The sequence below is a fragment of the Diceros bicornis genome (assembly GCF_020826845.1).
Source record: "Diceros bicornis minor isolate mBicDic1 chromosome 21 unlocalized genomic scaffold, mDicBic1.mat.cur SUPER_21_unloc_1, whole genome shotgun sequence".
NCBI classification, from domain to species: Eukaryota; Metazoa; Chordata; class Mammalia; order Perissodactyla; family Rhinocerotidae; genus Diceros; species Diceros bicornis.
This window is the reverse complement of record NW_026690885.1, coordinates 1,616,887-1,634,272: the sequence shown is the minus strand read 5'-3', so window position 1 is coordinate 1,634,272 and position 17,386 is coordinate 1,616,887. Positions and strand designations below refer to the sequence as shown.

Here is a 17,386-nt window from a genome sequence, read left to right as displayed (position 1 = left end):
CAAGCGGTACGTCAGTGGGCGCCGGGATCCGAACCTGGGCCGCCAGTAGCGGAGCGCGCGCACTTAACCACTAACCCAGGGGGCCGGCTCCCCCTCTTTCCTGTTGTTTTATCATGCAAAATAAAAAACAGCAGTCTCAAATACTCCTTTACAAGGCGGTGGAAGAAGCTGTCTGGGGCGGAGTCTTTCTGCACTCTGTAGGTCATTTGGTGATTATGTGTTGTGAGGCTCTGTAACCAGGCCCCTGTTTCTTTCTCACTGCTTTTTGTATCTGTTGATATACTATTTTGCATAAACCACAGTTGTGGTATGTGGCGTAGAAAGCATATATGCATTTGTAATTCTCTGTGCAAACTGACTTGTTAGACTAAATGATTCATTGTGTGACTCTCTTAACCTACGCTGCCAAACTGTGATTGTGGGTGATGAGATAAAATATCTACATCTACTAGACTAGACATTTGTATAGTTTCTCAACATGCATAAGAGAGCATTGATTTCCATTATGAAAGATTGCATTTTGCATGACTGTTGGTCTACAGTTATGTATAAATCAGCTTTCCCTAAGAAATGATCCTTCTTTATGACCAACACAAATTTTAAAATTAATATCTGGAGGCTGCAAGACTGCTTCTTTACCACAATCATTTTTTTAAGCCAGATAAAGAAGTCAGGAATGGTTACTAATGTCAGTGTTATGTTCTGTTACGATTAGGATTGCCCTTTTATGCTGCATTGTGTGTTGTGACTGGGGGTGCTGTTTAATGCACACTGATTGTCACTGGTTCACTGTCTAGCCTTGGAAAAAGTGCCAAGTGTTTATATGACCTTTGAGAGATAAGCAGTCAGGTCTTTAAATACAGATTCTTTCTAACGAGTTTTATTTATTTATTTATTTTTGCTGAAGAAGATTAGCCCTGAGCTAACATCTGTTGCCAGTCTTCCTCTTTTTTTGCTTGAGGAAGTTTAGCCCTGAGCTAACATCTGTGCTAATCCTCCTCTATTTTGTATGTGGGTCACTGCCACAGCATGGCTGATGAGTGAGTGGTGTGGATTCACACCTGGGATCCGAACCCGTGAAGCAGGGCTGCCAAAGTGGAGCATGCCAAACTCAACCACTAGGTCACCAGGCCAGCCCCTCTAACAAGTTTTAATCATGGCATCGGGCTCCTTGCTGCTCTTCTTGCTCTAGCCACCCTCTGTGCCCCTCAGCACCCAGGAATTATTTTGGGCACTCCCCTAAGTGATATATTCCCATCTGCTTTGAGATCTCCCCTGGACCAAAGCAGTCAACTGGTCAACTTGATAAACTATTTCAGAAACACAGATTTGGAGAGAATGATCTACTTTTGTTCCTTAATTGTTAATGACACTGATGTCATTAGAATTCTAAGCCAGGCAGAGTAGGAAGGCTCTAGTGGGTTATGAACTCCTTAAAGCCTGTTGAAGAGAACTGTGTTTGGTGTGGCGGCAGCCCTGCTTGTGCCCCTGACCCAACCATGGCTGTCGAGGTCTATCTCTTTACTATAATCTCATCTGCAAAATGGGATACCTGCCCCACAGCGTACTCTAAAAGATAGTGAGAAGACTTCTGAATTCCTGCTCACAAAGTGAAGCATCTTAAAAGGAAAAAGAACAAAACCGTTCCTATCATCATTATTGATTTTTGTTATATCAGGGATTAAGTGTTCAAAGACCTTCATATGAAAAGTTTACTGTTATTAGGTGGAAGACCAAGTTGTTATTTTAGACAATCATGAATTATTAAAATATAATTCATGTCATTTGGGGTAATTGATAAAAAATTTGTTCATTATTGCCTTCTGGAAAACATATTTTAACATAAAAATGATTACTTAAGTAATTTTATCGTATATGAAATCCATATTGAGAGTACTCATTATTTTATTTTTTTTCCAGGTGCAACTAATTAATTGTCTCTTGTTAGTGGCTACTTTCAGATACAGTTGCCCAATTGTGCTCTCAAACTCATGCTGAAAAATTGAGTCAGCTTTATATTATTTGGATTACAGTATGTAAAAACCTCTTTATTTTATTCTGCCTATTATGTTCAGAATAAAATTCAGGGTACTTACTATTTTGTCTGCATTTAAAACTTTGGTCAAGTTACCAATCTGTTGTAAATCAGTTGTAATTAGGAAATGTTGGTACATTTACTTAAATTGCAGTTTTCTGATTGGAAGCCATTCCAAGTGTATGAAGTTAATTATAGACTGTTTAAAGTCTATTCTTTTATTATCTTTTTAATTAAAGGAGTATATCATTTAGCTGACATTGAACTTTGTTTTTTCTCTGTGGCATTGATGTTATAAATTTTCCAATGTAAAGTAGACAAAAGAGAAAAAAAAAACTCCTTTAAATCCTTTGTACCTTGGGCCGGCCCAGTGGCACAAGCGGTTAAGTGCTCGCGCTCCTCTGTGGCAGCCCGGGGTTCGCTGGCCAGGATCCCGGGCGCACACCAGCGCACCGCTTGTCGGGCCATGCTGTGGCGGCGTCCCATATAAAGTAGAGGAAGATGGGCACGGGTGTTAGCCCAGGGCCAGTCTTCCTCAGCAAAAAAGAGGAGGATTGGCATTGGATGTTAGCTCAGGGCTGGTCTTCCTCACACACACACAAAAAAATCCTTTGTACCACTTTGCAAATTTTCTGATTTGGTGTGTTTATGTAGAAACATGGGCAAGACTCCATGCAAGGAGAGCCATGGCTGTTGTACTCCTCACCCAATTTGTCCTGAAATCAATCTGCACGAAAGCCTGGTTTTGTGCTGTAAGTGTTGGCTTAACTGTTCAGAAGTCACAGACTCTAGATGCTGTACCTCCTTCCATAGCTCATTTGCTATTTGACCCCATGCAAGTCAATTAATGGGTTTTGTCCTTTTGTGAGGTATGTATAATAATTATAGGAAACCTTAGCTAGTTCTTTCATACCAGAGCCCAAAGTATGGTTACAGTTGGTGGGGACATTAGTAGCCTCTTGCCTTGGCTTTGCCTCTGCAGAAGTCACGTGTATCAGTCACCAGCGAGACGGTCTCTGATAATTCAGTCCATCCCAACTACTTGAACTAACTTAATTCACCCTACTTCAACTTGTTTCCAAGTTTAACTCAACCTAAGTAAGCATCTTTTCAGACCAGAAGCACAATTGATTTACTCATTATGAGAAATGTAACGGCTGAATGGACTAGAATTTGCTGGTAGCCTGTGATTGCATTTTCCCGGTAGGGAAATCTCTTGTGAAACCAAATGTAGAAAAAGGTTGCTTCATTTACATAGAAACAGAACAAAGGAATTGGGTGGCATTATGACATTGGTGAGGTCTAGACAGAACCAAGAAAGGCAAGTTGCTGAAGGGGCTTTCTACCAAACCAGCCAGAAACCTTAGAATCATTCTGGGAAGTTTTTAAATAAGTTCAAGGATTCCGATGACCCATCCCACTTTATTCAACTCTTGGGAAAAACTAGAGTTAGGTCAGGCAAAGATTATAACAATTAAGATTTATTAAAGAAGGTTCTGAATTGTACCTAGACTTACTTTTTTTCCAAATATTTTCTTATGAAAATTCCAAACATACAGAAAAGTAAAAGGAACTGTGTAATGAGCATCCATATACCCACCACCCAGAATCTACCATTGACATTTGATTGCACTCCCATATGTCTGTCTCTTCATATTTCCATCCATCCATCAGTCACAATCTCTTATTTTTATGCATTTCCAAGTAAGTTGCAGACATTAGTACACTGTTTTTTAACTTTTTACTTTGAAATTTTTAAAACATTCACAAAAGCCACTATAATAACATAATGAAGTCCCATGTACCCCTCACCCAGATCCACCAGTTGTCAACATTTTGCTAGTCTTGTTTTATCTTTCCCTCATCCACACTTTTTTCTTTGAGTAGTTTAAAAGAGACAACATATTTTACTTATAAATACTCACAAATACTTATATCTCTAACATATAAGGATATAATACTTTACCATTTAACAAGATTCTTTACTTTATCTGATACCTATTTCTTGTGAGTTTGTCTTGATTATCTCAAAAAAGTCATTTTACATTTGCTTTGTTTGTATCAGGATCGAAATGCTATCACCTGTAAACTGCTGGTTCAATCCAGATACATGATTATACTCCAGCCCAGTTATTTTGGCAAGACAACGTCATAGGTGGTGCTTGTACTTCTTCTTTTTTTTTTTTTGTGAGGAAGATCAGCCCTGAGCTAACATCCGATGCCAATCCTCCTCCTTTTTTTTTTTTTTTTTTTTGCTGAGGAAGATTGGCCTTGAGCTAACATCCATGCCCATCTTCCTCTACTTTATATGGGATGCCGCCACAGCATGGCTTGACAAGCGGTGCGTTGGTGCACGCTCGGGATCCGAACCTGCGAACCCCAGGCCACCAAAGCGGAGTGCGCGCATTTAACTGCTGCGCCACCGGGCTGCCCCAGTGCTTGTACTTCTTATTACACCCCCTCAGGCCGCATGTGATATCTGGTTGTCATGTTGTTAGGAAGACTGCTCTGTGGGTTTGAACATTGATAGACTGATGCTTCAGTATAAAGTTTACTGTTATGCAGTTTCCACAAAATTATGATCATTTCCTAGATGCATTCATTAATTTGGACTTACAAAATGGTGACTTTTCTAATTTGTTAATTTCTTCTGCATTTATTAGTTGGAAGAACTTTTCCCATCAACTACTTGTTAACTGTAAAATGCATTTTTTGACCACAAAGGCAGGATAAATGCTTGATTCTATCCCTTTACTTACCAATTTTCAGAATATCAAGTTGTTGCCCTAGCAGCCTCCAAAGGTTTGTTTATTTGTTTATATTTTTAATTTTGGTGAAACACACATAACATAAAATTTACCATCTTAACCATTTTTGAGTGTACAGCTCAGTACTGTTAAGTACATTCACATTGTTCTGCAACAGATCTCTAGAACTTTTTCATCTTACAAAACTGAAACTCTGTATCCATTAAATAGCTCTCCATTTCTCCCTCTCCCAGCACCTAGCATCACCATTCTGCTTTCTGTTTCTGTGAATGTGACTGCTCTAGGTGTCTTATGTAAGTGGAATCATAAAGTATTTGTCTTTTTGTGACTAGCTTATTTTACTTAGCATAGTGTCCTTAAGAGTCATCCATGTTGTAGAATGTGACGGGATTTCCTTCCTTTTTGAGGCTGAATCCAAAGACTTTTTATTATTTTTAAAACTTTTTATTATTTATTTTTTAAATGAACTTGTAGATTTTTATATATTTGCTGTGTTTAAGTCCATTGCACTCATTGTTCTTTTTGGTGCTCAAATTGTCCCATCTTTGGCCAGCAGGAACCCTTTCAAGATGGCCTCTGAGGCCTTTTGACATGACTCAGTAGTCTTTGATAGCTTCCATGCTTTCTGGTATGACAAGGTTTTCCAGGCTCATCTTGTACATTTCCTGCCCCAGAACTAGAACAGGGCATTTCCCTAAGGGAACCTGGTTCCTTTTAGTATCTAAATACCGTAGTCTAGGCAGCAATATAGGCTTCCTTTTAACTCTTTCCTAATAATATCTTAATTTTTAAAAAATTTCATAGTAAGTATATAACAGGAATCAACTGTTGTTGAGATGGAAATGTGATTTGTTTCTCTTAACTACACTTAAGAGGAGGCTGACTATCTGTGCAGTGATTTGAAACCATGGCCGCGCATTAGAATCGCTCTGTGAGCCTTAAAGAATCCCAATGGCTGGACCACACCTCAGGCCAATTTTACTAGACTCTGTAGGGGTGGTATTAGGCACCTGAATTTTGCAAACCTCCCCAGGTAGTTCCAGTATGCAGCCAAAGTTGAGAATGCTCATCTAGCAATGAAATCATAACCAAAATAAAATTAAAAAAGAAATACCAAGACTCTGGAAATTCCCTTAGTCCAGAATATATTAGGTTCTAGACTTTTCTGGATGAACTGTCTTTTACCAACTTGATTAAGGGGCCTTTGAAAATATGGGAATCTCATAAGTAACCCAGTACTACAAATTTCTAATGTGTCTCCTATTTCTGTGTTACAGATCTGAACAAGCGTCAGCCTCAGGCTTGTTGAGGGCACACTTGGGTCAGCACATGGCCACCTTGAAAGAACGTGATAATTCTATCACAGAAGAGGTAGCTAAGAAGTCTGAAGTTTTCCTAGTCAAAAACGTGGACCAGAGGACAGGGGTTAGTAATTTTTATTTTTTTTAATAAGTTTCAAGATGTACAAATTATTCATTTAAGGAAATAGTCATGTTCTTAACAATGGTTAACATAGTTGAAAAAAGATTAAATAATAGTGAGGGTTTATGGTTGGTTTTAACTTTCTGCTCTCAGGCCTTTTGCATAGTGTTTTATGTAGGAATCTCAACTCCTTACATAAAGTTGATTCAGGTTTTGGAGCTAACCTAATTAAGCATATCTACCCCAGCATTTTCCAAGGAACTTAGAAGCCTCTTGTGGCGTCCTGGTTTTCTTCCTCCACTCCATCGAGACCCGGGAAACAGAGCCGTCTTCCGTGGCTGGGGTGTGGGCTGGGGCGAGAAGGTCCGAGGGAGTGGAGCCTTGCTGTGCCGGGTCCAGCCTAGGCTGAGGAGTTGGTGTTTATTGAGTAGATTCTGAAAAGCCGGTAGAGCTTTGCGAGCGGGGCTGTCATGAGGTCTCTGCTGCGCCTTGGGGAGTTCTGTCTGCTTGGAGTGGGACTGAGACGGGGAGGAGCGAGCCCTGCTGTGGGCCAGACAAGACAGCAAGGGGCCTGACTCAGGAGCTGGCACAGAGGGGAGTGTGAGCTGCTGAAGAGACAAGGGAACCGATGGAGCAGATTCCCAAGGAAGGCAGGAGGGGCTCCAGCCCAGGAGCCAGATTTAGAGCGTTCCCGTCATGGTCCTCGTCATTCCCTGGAGAAGCCATACACTCAGAGAGATGGCCTTTCCTTTCCTGAATTTAATGTCTTGTGCACGTGTCTAGTTTCATGTATGTTTTCTCCTCCTTATATGTAATATAGGGTTTTCTGGCTTTGATCCTTTTCATTTTTATCATGCACAAAGTTCGAGGATTCTGCATGTGCCCCTCCCGGAGGCGCGGCTTGCCATCTCTGCACTGAAGTGACACACCTGTGTGGCTGTGCGGTCCAGAGCCTCGGCCATCACCCCTCAAGCCTCTCAGAGCACCTTCAGTCCTTCTCAAGCCCCCCTTTCTTTGCCCCTTTGATTAAAAGAGAGTAGAAGTACTTTTTTTAAGCATTTCAAACATACAAACAGAGAGTGATAAAATGAACCCAGGAATCCCACGCCTCCCAGCCCAGACTCGCATGTGTCGTTACCATTGCACCCTATTTATCTCAGACCTGCTCCTCATCTTCCTTCTCCTCATCTTCCTACCCCTCCTCCTTTTCCCCCTCCCCCTTGGCTTCTCTCTCTCCCCCTTTCACGCACCTTCCCTCCCTTCTGCTCTTTCTCTCCTCTTCTTCTCCCCTCCTTTTCTCCTTCTCCTCCTCTCCCTCCTCTAACCTCCTTCCTCCCCAATTTCTTTCTCCTGAAATAAATTATTACGGAGATACAGCCCCTGTGCGCTTCTCCTCAAGCCCATGCCCCTTTTCAGAGGTAATCTTGTGCTATCCTTCCCACACATATTTTCATTTCACTGCACTTCCTGTGACTCAATAAATAACCTATAGTTTTGTTTTGTTTGAGGTATGATACCACTTGTGTGAATGTTCTTTGAGAAAGAACCATGTTCTTGAGGAAAAACAGAACCTGTGTTTTTTAGATCCGTTCCACACCTATTGATAAATGTAGATCTTTTTTTTTTTTAGGTCAGGAAGGTTAGCCCTGAGTTAACATCTGTTGCCAATCCTCCTCTTTTTACTGAGGAAGATTGGCCCTGGGCTAACATCCATGCCCATCTTCCTCTACTTTATATGTGGGATGCCTGCCACAGTATGGCTTGATGCACCTGCCATGCATCTGTCCACGCCTGGGATCCCAACTTGTGAACCCTGGGCCGCTGAAGCGGAGCAGGGAAACTTAACCACTATGCCACTGGGCTGGCCCAATAAATGTAGATCTGAAGAAGGATTTGTTTTCCGGTTTTGTTGTCCATTTTATCTAGTACCATTTTGTAACAACATTGTATTCCATTCTTGTTCACTCAAGTAGGTCACATCTCAGCCGTGTCAAGGCTGAAATAAGCAGTGGTCTACTGCCCTTTCCTATCTAGTCATCTTTTTTTAAAAAGGTGTTGTTTATATTAGAAAACGTATTCCCAGTTCCAGACAACCAATCCACTCATAATTTTTCAAATAATAACTCCATTATTTTTTTTTTTAAAGGATCTCTCAGTGTTGCTTGGTTTTTGTTTTTTTTTTTTAATTTTATTTATTTATTTTTTCCCCCAAAGCCCCAGTAGATAGTTGTGTCATAGTTGCACATCCTTCTAGTTGCTGTATGTGGGATGCAGCCTCAGCGTGGCTGGAGAAGCAGTGCGTCGGTGCGCGCCCGGGATCTGAACCCGGGCCGCCAGCAGCGGAGCGCGCGCACCCAACCGCCAAGCCACGGGGCTGGCCCAATAACTCCATTATTAATGAGAAGGGGCTGCCCAATTAATAACTTATGAATCAAGTGCTATTCTGCCTCCCCTCGTAGGTTTTTTGTTCCCTTTTAAATCATCCTGATCTCATCTTAGTGACAATCATAAAAATTACCAATAAATTAATCACAAAATCTGTCCTTAAAAATCGAAGTAAGCAGGCAGTTTCTGAAACGGTTAGGTTGTGACTGAAGAAATGCACAGCCGTAAAGAACAATGTTACCAAAATGACGTGGGCAGGGCAAGCCTTGCAAACTTTAGAACAAAATGCTTTTGTGAGTTCTAGGACTGTTTTGATTTACATGTCATGCTTTTACTATTAGCAAAATCAAGTATCTTTGGTTGTTTCCCTGTATTGAAACAATATACACCTTTAGTAAATAGCATGAGTTACATATTTCTCTGTAGATAAAAATCTTAAAAATAAGAGATTTTCAAAATTTAAGAAAGTTCTACTAAAAATTACTTGGCTAAGAGTCTAATGAAGCTCAGAAATATTTACTTTGATCTCTTGGGTAAATGGCTAAGTAAACAGTCACATGTAAATGATGTTTACCTGTGGGTCCCCTTGCTGTCAGCTAGAGTCAATCCTGTCTCTTGAGTAAATACATCATTAAAGCCGCTGCAACTCGGATTATGTCCCCTTGAGACCAGATAAGATCCACAGCACCCGCATACCCTATTAGGCAATTACATAATTGAGCTGCAGGCTTTTAAATCAGAAAAATTTATAATTACTTGATGTGGGAAAAAAAATGAGTTGGGTGCTTCATTAAAACACAAAGTGACTTAATACTCCTTCTCTCCTAAGTGATGTCTGTTTCCACCCAGGAGAACTTCTCCAGGGAAAGCAGAGTGGCTTACTGGTGGCACTCATAGAGTGCCCCCACCACACATACCAGAAAGACACATGACTAGTCACAGAAATCCCTTCATCTCTCCCTAAGGATCGACTGTTCTCTTGATCTTCTCTCTTGAATACTCATTTGCTGGCTCATATGAATACTTTCCCCTTTCTTTTAATTGCTGCACAGATAAAATCCCCTTCCTATAACTTAGACATACCTTAGGTGATGATGCTTGCATTTCTCTTTAAACATTGAAAAATTACTTCTGGTGTGCAAGAGGAAGGTTCTTGAGGAAAAAGTCAGTTAAATCTGTGTATTAGGGGAAATTGTCATCTACTGTCTACATCCGTGGTTTTTAATTCTCTTGCTTTTCTGTATCTGCATTAATAGCACTGATTTACATATAGAAGGAAATGTAATTTTATTAAATGCTTTCACATTCGCTTTCTGTTTGTATTTGTACCATGCATCGCAGAAATCAGATTCCTTTGGAGCTAGCATGTGTTTTTCTTAAAAAACTAGCAGGAAAAAAAGAAAACCAAACTTGGAATATTAAGGTAAACAAAAAGGAGAAAATAAAATTGCCCGTTGACGTTGTGGTGTATGGTTTTTAATATTTAATATATTGGCAAACATGGGTTGTACTGTTTGTGTCCATAGCTTCTTTTTTTCCCACTTGTCACAAGTGAACTTCCTTTCATACCCATCACATGTTCTTCTACATCATTTCCAACAGCTGTGCAGAAACCCCTGCGTGGATATTCCACTGTCCCTTTAACCAGCCTCTTGTTCAACATTTAAGTTGTTTTTAATTTTTCCTGTAGTAAAAAAATTTCAAAGAACATCTGAGCAATTCAGTTTGTACAAATATCCATGCTATTTCCTTAGAATGAATTCCTAGATGTAGAGTTGTTAGGTCAAAGGGAATGTGTGTCTTTCAGCCTTTTGCTCTGCACTGCCAGATCTCACTCTGGAGGGGTCATCAAAGTCACAAGGAATGGAGGAAAATATATATATATATAATCTGAGCTCTTTATGAAACTGGGTGCTATCAACTTTTTTTTTTGGAGCACCAAATTGAGAAGTGCAAATGACATCCAATTTTTTTGTTCATTTGACCTTTATATTACCATTGAGGTCAAACTTTTCCCCTACCTGTTTGTGAGCCATTTGTGTTTCTTCTTTTATAATTTGCCAGTTCATGTCCTTTGCTCATTTTTCTATTAGGTTAGTAATGTTTTTTCTTGTTGACTCGTAAGAATTGTTTTTATATAAATTCGTACAATTTGTTGCAATATTTTGAGCAGTTTGATTTTTGCCTTTCATTTTTCTTAATGATATTTTGGACACAAAGTCTTTTCCGTTATTATCTTCATCTGTCTATTTATGCATTTGAATATCACAGTTAAGTTTCTGGATATAAATTAAGAGGCAGCCTAGATGACTCTTGGGGTTCTAGACCTAGCAGGAACCGTAACGGACCTTTGAGAAAAATTCTGGTAGAACTGAGCCAGTAATTCTAAGTGTCCTGCTAAGTGTAAATCATAGGACGATTTGTCTTTCTAAGATGTGAAATATGACCATCAGTCATTCTACAAATAGTGTGTGCCTTGGCATTGAATTTCTAAGCCTTTTCTCCTGGCTTCTGGGAAGGCAGAAAAGTGAGGAACTAGTTTGTTCTATTGACTTAGGCTTCAGACTGCTGAGAACAGTGAGACAGTCCCCAGTCTCCCTCCTGGGCTCCAAATGTATGAAATCAAAGAGAGCCTTTATTAGCTAACAGATAAGTTGAAACCCAAGCATAGTCTATTCATAAGCACCATCAGGAGGCCCATGGTAAAACTGTTGTCTGGTGGCATTTTTCAGATAGAGAGCTCCAATTTGCAGAGCCCATTCAGTCCCAGCATGAGCTGTGTAAAGCAGCTTGTTTCCTCTTCTCTGGGCTTTTGTTTCTTTGTAGGTATGGGTTAGTGTTGTCAGTTTCAGATTGCAAGCTCCTTCAAATTGGGGGCTTCCTTAGAAATATGCCTGGCTAAAGCATCTGCAAACAGTACATCCTGAGAATGTATTACAGATGTTTTTCCTGACTCTGCAGAAGTTGTTTTTGACTAGAAACCTCTAACCATTCCTTGTCTGAGATTGACTTTTGTTTCTGTCCCTGCTTATCATTATTACCTGCTTATTAGGGATTTATATTGTGGGTTCCCTTATGAATGACCCATTGGGCAGATCTGCTGCTCTCTTTCTTGGCTCTGTGGTCCAGTAAAGTGAAGCCAACCATTCTCATGTAATTTGACCATCCATCAAAATCCTTATAAAATAAAAGACTCATCTTTGAGAAATTATCTCTAGGATTATCTTAAAAGATGAGTCCTTTTATAAACATCTCTATCAAAAAAGTAAGAGAAATCCTAGAGATAAGAGTATTGAGTAGTGAAGATAAATGGGATAAAATATATGAAATAAATGAAAACCTGCAGTATGCCCACTACTTTATTTACCTCACCATGGTAAAAAAAAAAAAAAGAGGGCAGAGTGTAGAACTAGTAGCAGTGGTGGTATTCTTATCAAGCATACAAGGACTTATTAGAAAGACATTTGCAGGATTATTATAGCATTTTATTCTGTGTTCTTTTGAAACCCAGTTGGAACCCAGCTAAAGCAAAAGAGGGTCTTAATATGAAAGGGGTGCACAAAACAGTGAGATAAATTGTGTGTCATCATTGAGGGCCCAGTTACAAGTAATCTGAGTCATTGACAATCCAAAACAGTTTCCATTATCTGCAAATTCTACAGTAAAAAGTGTAGAAAGTCCTTTAACAATTTTATTCTTAAAATAGGTGTTAAAACAGTGGCTATTATGAAGTCATGCCAAGAAATTATTAGTTACAGCTATTGCATAAGGTAATACGACGAAGAAATGCATATTTGAGGCTCTCTCAGAATGTTTGAATTATTTTAGGAAAAGAAAATTATAACTTTCACTTCAGAATTTGGGTCAGTTCTTTTTGTTCATATTCTAAAATGCTTTTCATAGATCCAGGATGATTGGGCACACAAAATAGGAGCTTTTCTCTCTGTGGAAACAGACAGACTAGAGCAGGAGAGGTGGAGATCTGGAAATGAGACAGGCCACAGTGGTCCAGCTTGCGTACTGACAACTGAGAGATGGCAGGTCAAGGAGGTGACACTCTTCTTCACACCTGTCTTCCTGGACAGATTCTGGAAGCAGATGTAGTACAGTGGTCCATGTAGGCAGCTGGAATTGAGGCATTATGGCAGCCAGTGATGGGAACCAGCCCTGGCCTGAGCTTCGAGGGCAGGACTCTACACCTGAACCCCAGTGTGCAGAAACAGGGATACAATGCAGGTCATCCCAACAGAGAATTATCACAACTCGAGTAAAAGTCAGGGACTACTTTATGTAAATAGAGGAAGAGCTCCTGGTTACTAGAACTGGACCACAGACAGGTGCTGGCTACAAGGCTAACTTGACACCAAGTCCTTCGGCCGAGGAGACTAGAATTCCTTAAATCCCCTGAAATCAGCTGCTCCGGCCCCTAGGATAGGCCGTGGATCCAGGTGGCCAGCTGGTCCAGGGGAGGGCAGAGGGCAGGAGCCTTGCAGGGATATCAAGGCCGATGGCAGTGGCCTTGAATGTTCAAAGCCAAACTTACAAGGCAAGATCTTCCATATTCTGCCTCTGTGATTCTTCCTGTCAGGGCATCTTCATGAGGAGAGATGATTAATCTTCCCCCTTGTTCACTAGAGAATTATGTTGTTACCCCTTCGCTCTCAAACTAAAGATGACCTATGAGGCTTTGTCCAGTTTTGCTCTTCATATTAACTTGTAGAGTCTCGTGTCCATTCTACAGGTTGAGTTGGACATTTCCTTGTATTTACTACTGTTGCCAGAGACCAGGGAAAGGTCAGCACCACCACCGCGATTTCCTCTCCCAGCTGCCTGGGCAAATCACCACTTCCAAGTAGGAAATGAGAGAGAAACACACTCTGGCAGTGGGACAATGTCATCATTGGTTGTTTAACTCTTGTTACCAGTACAGTTTTATTTCTTGGGGGAAGAGTGTTGACCTAGAAATTAAGAGACATGGGTATTTACCTGTCCTGTTAATTTTTACTTTTTCTCTGCCTCTCAAGTTGGCTGTGATAAAATCTGTGCCCACCTCCCTGCCCAGGACACATGAGGCGATATGGGTAAGACAGTTTGGTGCCCTTTGAAAACAGATAGGCAGTGTGGCTAGTAAGTTTCCTGAGCTCCCCAGCAGACTTAGCAGCAAAGTGCAGAGTGTGTTTATCCTTGATTGACAATTATGCTTTAAAATAAGGGCAATTCTCTTTTTGCTTAGTGTCTCCTTCTCAGCCACCAAGTTTTTCTACAGTCTTCTCATTTGGGGGAAGTTCAGGGGTCATTTCTGGAAGGATGGGGATACTGCAAGGTCACATTTTTCCACATCTCTTTCTCAATCCAAACCAACAGCATTCATGCAATGAGAGAGTCGATCTTGGATAAACCAGCCCAGGTTCACAAGAGTGGTCACATTTCACATACGTACTTCACAAGTAGAACACTTCAGCATGACATAAGATTCAGGCCACAAAAAAATGTATTATTACAAGTGTAAGTTGTTGTAAAGAATTAAATTATGCTGCAAAATAATCAGATGTTATTTTATCTTGAAGACATTTTAATTTCAGTTAAATGTCAGGAAGCAAATTAAATCCAAAGTAAAGCTTAACCTAAAGTTATGTCTGAAGGCTGGGTCTTTGAGACCAACGGGAATGTGGCTAGAGTTTATTTTTATTTCTTTTAAACACTGTAGGCAGCAGCGTTATTGAAAAAAGCCCCTACAGAAGAGTGTGACGATAGTTCGGCCGTTCTGAATCATCTTGCAGCTTGCCATCTATTCTGAATGACAGTAGTGGAATAAAGGAAGCGAAACCCACTCTATGGCTCAACAGTGTTCTTACAAGGGAACAAGGTAACTGTTGTTAAAGGGTCTGTCCACAGCAAAAACGCATTCAGAGTCAACGCAAACACCCTTTCTCAAGGTGTACCTATAAAATAAAGCAGACTCAAGAACACTTCTAATTTTAATATGTATAATATGTTATTTGTTTTATACCACCTTCCAATAAATATGTTTTCATTTAGTCTGACAGGAATAGGAAACCTAATTGTAGATCTGCTGTCCTGCTGAATTTCCAATAAAATAAGTTTTTATAAATTGAAATCTTAACAGAACTAACAGCACTTGGCAGTAGATAATTATTAGCATCCCACAAAGATGAAGATGATTCTATGAAAATGAGTCCATCAAGTACTTCACATAGAGTACTGTGATGTTTTTGATATCACTTAATAGAATTTACTCATAATTGGTAAACATTCTTTTTAATTATATTAGAACCTTTTACAAGTTTAAACAGATGATCAAGAATCAGAGTTTATGCCCCCCAAAACTTAATAACCAATTTTTAGTATCCAGAAATTGTGATGATTATTTTTTTTTAAAGATTTTATTTATTTATTTTCTTCCCCCCAAAGCCCCAGTAGATAGTTGTCTGTCATAGCTGCACATCCTTCTAGTTGCTGTATGTGGGACGCGGCCTCAGCATGGCCGGAGAAGCGGTGCGTCGGTGCGCGCCCAGAATCCGAACCCGGGCCGCCAGCAGCGGAGCGCGCGCACTTAACCGCTAAGCCACCAGGCCGGCCCGAAAATTGTGATTATTTTAACGTTATTGTTAAGACATGCCAATAAACCGCTATAATGTATTCCCAGGAGAGCTATGAGTTGCTCAGGATATTCAGAAGTTAATACACATGCACAGGATTTGAGGCTCGCTTGTTTTAAGCCCCAGTCAAATTTGGTAGATGTCAGGCTAAATCATTTTGCATGAAAGCAACATAGAGATACCTTAGTTTTAGAATAGGTTTCTTTTTAGGAACAGTACTATTTCAGACAAGAAATAAACTAAGCAAAGAAAGGAGGTGGGGAAGCAGTGAAAATAAAAGGAATGGCAGTTAAGAAAAAAAAAAAGCAAAGGCCTATTCCGTAAATATAACCTTGAAATACACTTTTATTATCGTGTGTTTGATTTTTAGACGTTTCAAGTGGCTGCGGAGACGAGAGCAAGGAAGAGAGCATGGCAGCAAAGATTCCAATCACAGGTAAAGTTATGGTTGCCTAAGAGTTTCAAACACAGGATTCAACCTTGTTTTATAATCAGAACATTCTAGGTTAGTGGTGTGTGGACTCTGCTAAGAGCAAGTATATTCAACTACTACGTGCTGGAGGGGACGATTAATTGTAAGAGCATGACATGTGCGCTTACATTAACATAAACTGAGGTGGAAAATAACCATGCCTATTGAATTCTTCAGATCATGTTACACAGTTACACGTGTGAACACCCCATCACATAGCCTTTCAGCACCTGCGTCTGTGTGACAAGGTCAGTCTCCATGGGGAACACCAGTCATTGTGTGGCCAACTACAGCTGTTTCTGATTTTACTCTTTTCTTTCCTGTGATAATTGAATGTGTCTCATTAAAATAAGAGCAGGAAAAAAAAAAATGCCAGACAAGAAGCTTGCTTGTGCCTCAGTTACAAAGCCCATGTGATAATTTAAAAATTTTAGCAGTAACGTTTCATCAAGACCTATTAAGATTTCTGCACATGTATTACGCTTGTTTAGCTGGAATCTGAATATCATTACGTTTTTAGTTTTAGAATATCAACAGCAGCAATGAGTATTCTGAACAGAGTTCTATTTGTCATACATCTAAATTTACTAGGATCTCATTTTGTAAAGTGGTACACTACTTCATTATAAATTCAAAGGTCTGACTTTAAATATTTATACAAGTAACCGCACCACTGCAGTGCGGTACTGAGGCACGCATCTGCACATGTGGTCGTTTTGTTGTTTATAAGCGGAAAAGAATGGCTTTCTTTTATGACAATACAATTCATAGCCTGATGATTAATTTTTTAAACTCATGTTTCTGTGATGAACTCTGGTTTTGAAAAAAGAGTTTATAGTAGAGCAATTATTGTATATATTCTGCATCAGATAATATTTCATTCCGAAATACAGAGGTTTTCTTTTCTTTTAAACATTTTCCCAGTGATATGTTTATTGCATTTTTATTCTTCATTTTGAGAAAACTCTGGTAGCGTTCCCTCTTTATTTTTTTGTTAGTAGAAGTGTAGATGATCCCAAATTGCAGATAATCAAGAAGTCATTTGGAGACTTTTCTCTTGCATTTACCTTTGAATGCAGAAGTATCTAATGACCTCTGAATTTATTTCAGTTAAAATTATAAAGACTTATTGGAGAGAAACCAGGAAGTGATCTCGTTGCCCATTCTTGCTTCTCTTTTCAGTATTCTTTCCAGTCATTCCTTGCTGTGAGCAGATGACTGCCCTCAAAATTAGTGCAAACGTTATTTTCTCATAGACTTTCTTTATAAGAGAAGAGACAGTCAAGTACTGGAGTTTCAAATCTTTCTTTTTTTCTTGCAGAAAGAGGTGTGATGTGCCTAGAAATAATAAGGGGTATTTACCATTAAGATTTTTAAAGAAATTTTAATTCCAACAACCTGCCATCAGTCAATTAATAGTTGGCAGTTTTAAAAAAATGCTTTGTGGGGCCAGCTCGGTGGCGTAGTGGTTAAGTTTGCACACTCTGCTTTGACAGCCCGGGGTTCATGGGTTCAGATCCTGGGCGCGGACCTACACCCTGCTCATCAAGCCATGCTATGGAGGCATCCTACATACAAAATAGAGGAAGATTGAGAAAGATGTTAGCTCAGAGACAATCTTCCTCAAACAAAAAGAGGAAGATTGGCAACAGATGTTAGCTCAGGGCCAATCTTCCTCACCAAA

General features: G+C 39.8%; 1 protein-coding gene across 1 annotated transcript in view; it reads left to right on the top strand.

Annotated features, from left to right (window-relative positions):
* The window catches only part of LOC131401849 (centrosomal protein kizuna-like), a 74,188-nt gene that overhangs the window by 40,551 nt on the left and 16,251 nt on the right, over positions 1–17,386 (top strand). Inside the window, 5 exon segments of the mRNA XM_058536948.1 lie at positions 6,081–6,228; positions 13,635–13,691; positions 14,318–14,369; positions 14,372–14,476; positions 15,601–15,666. Coding sequence (XP_058392931.1) covers positions 6,081–6,228; positions 13,635–13,691; positions 14,318–14,369; positions 14,372–14,476; positions 15,601–15,666 — 428 coding nt within the window.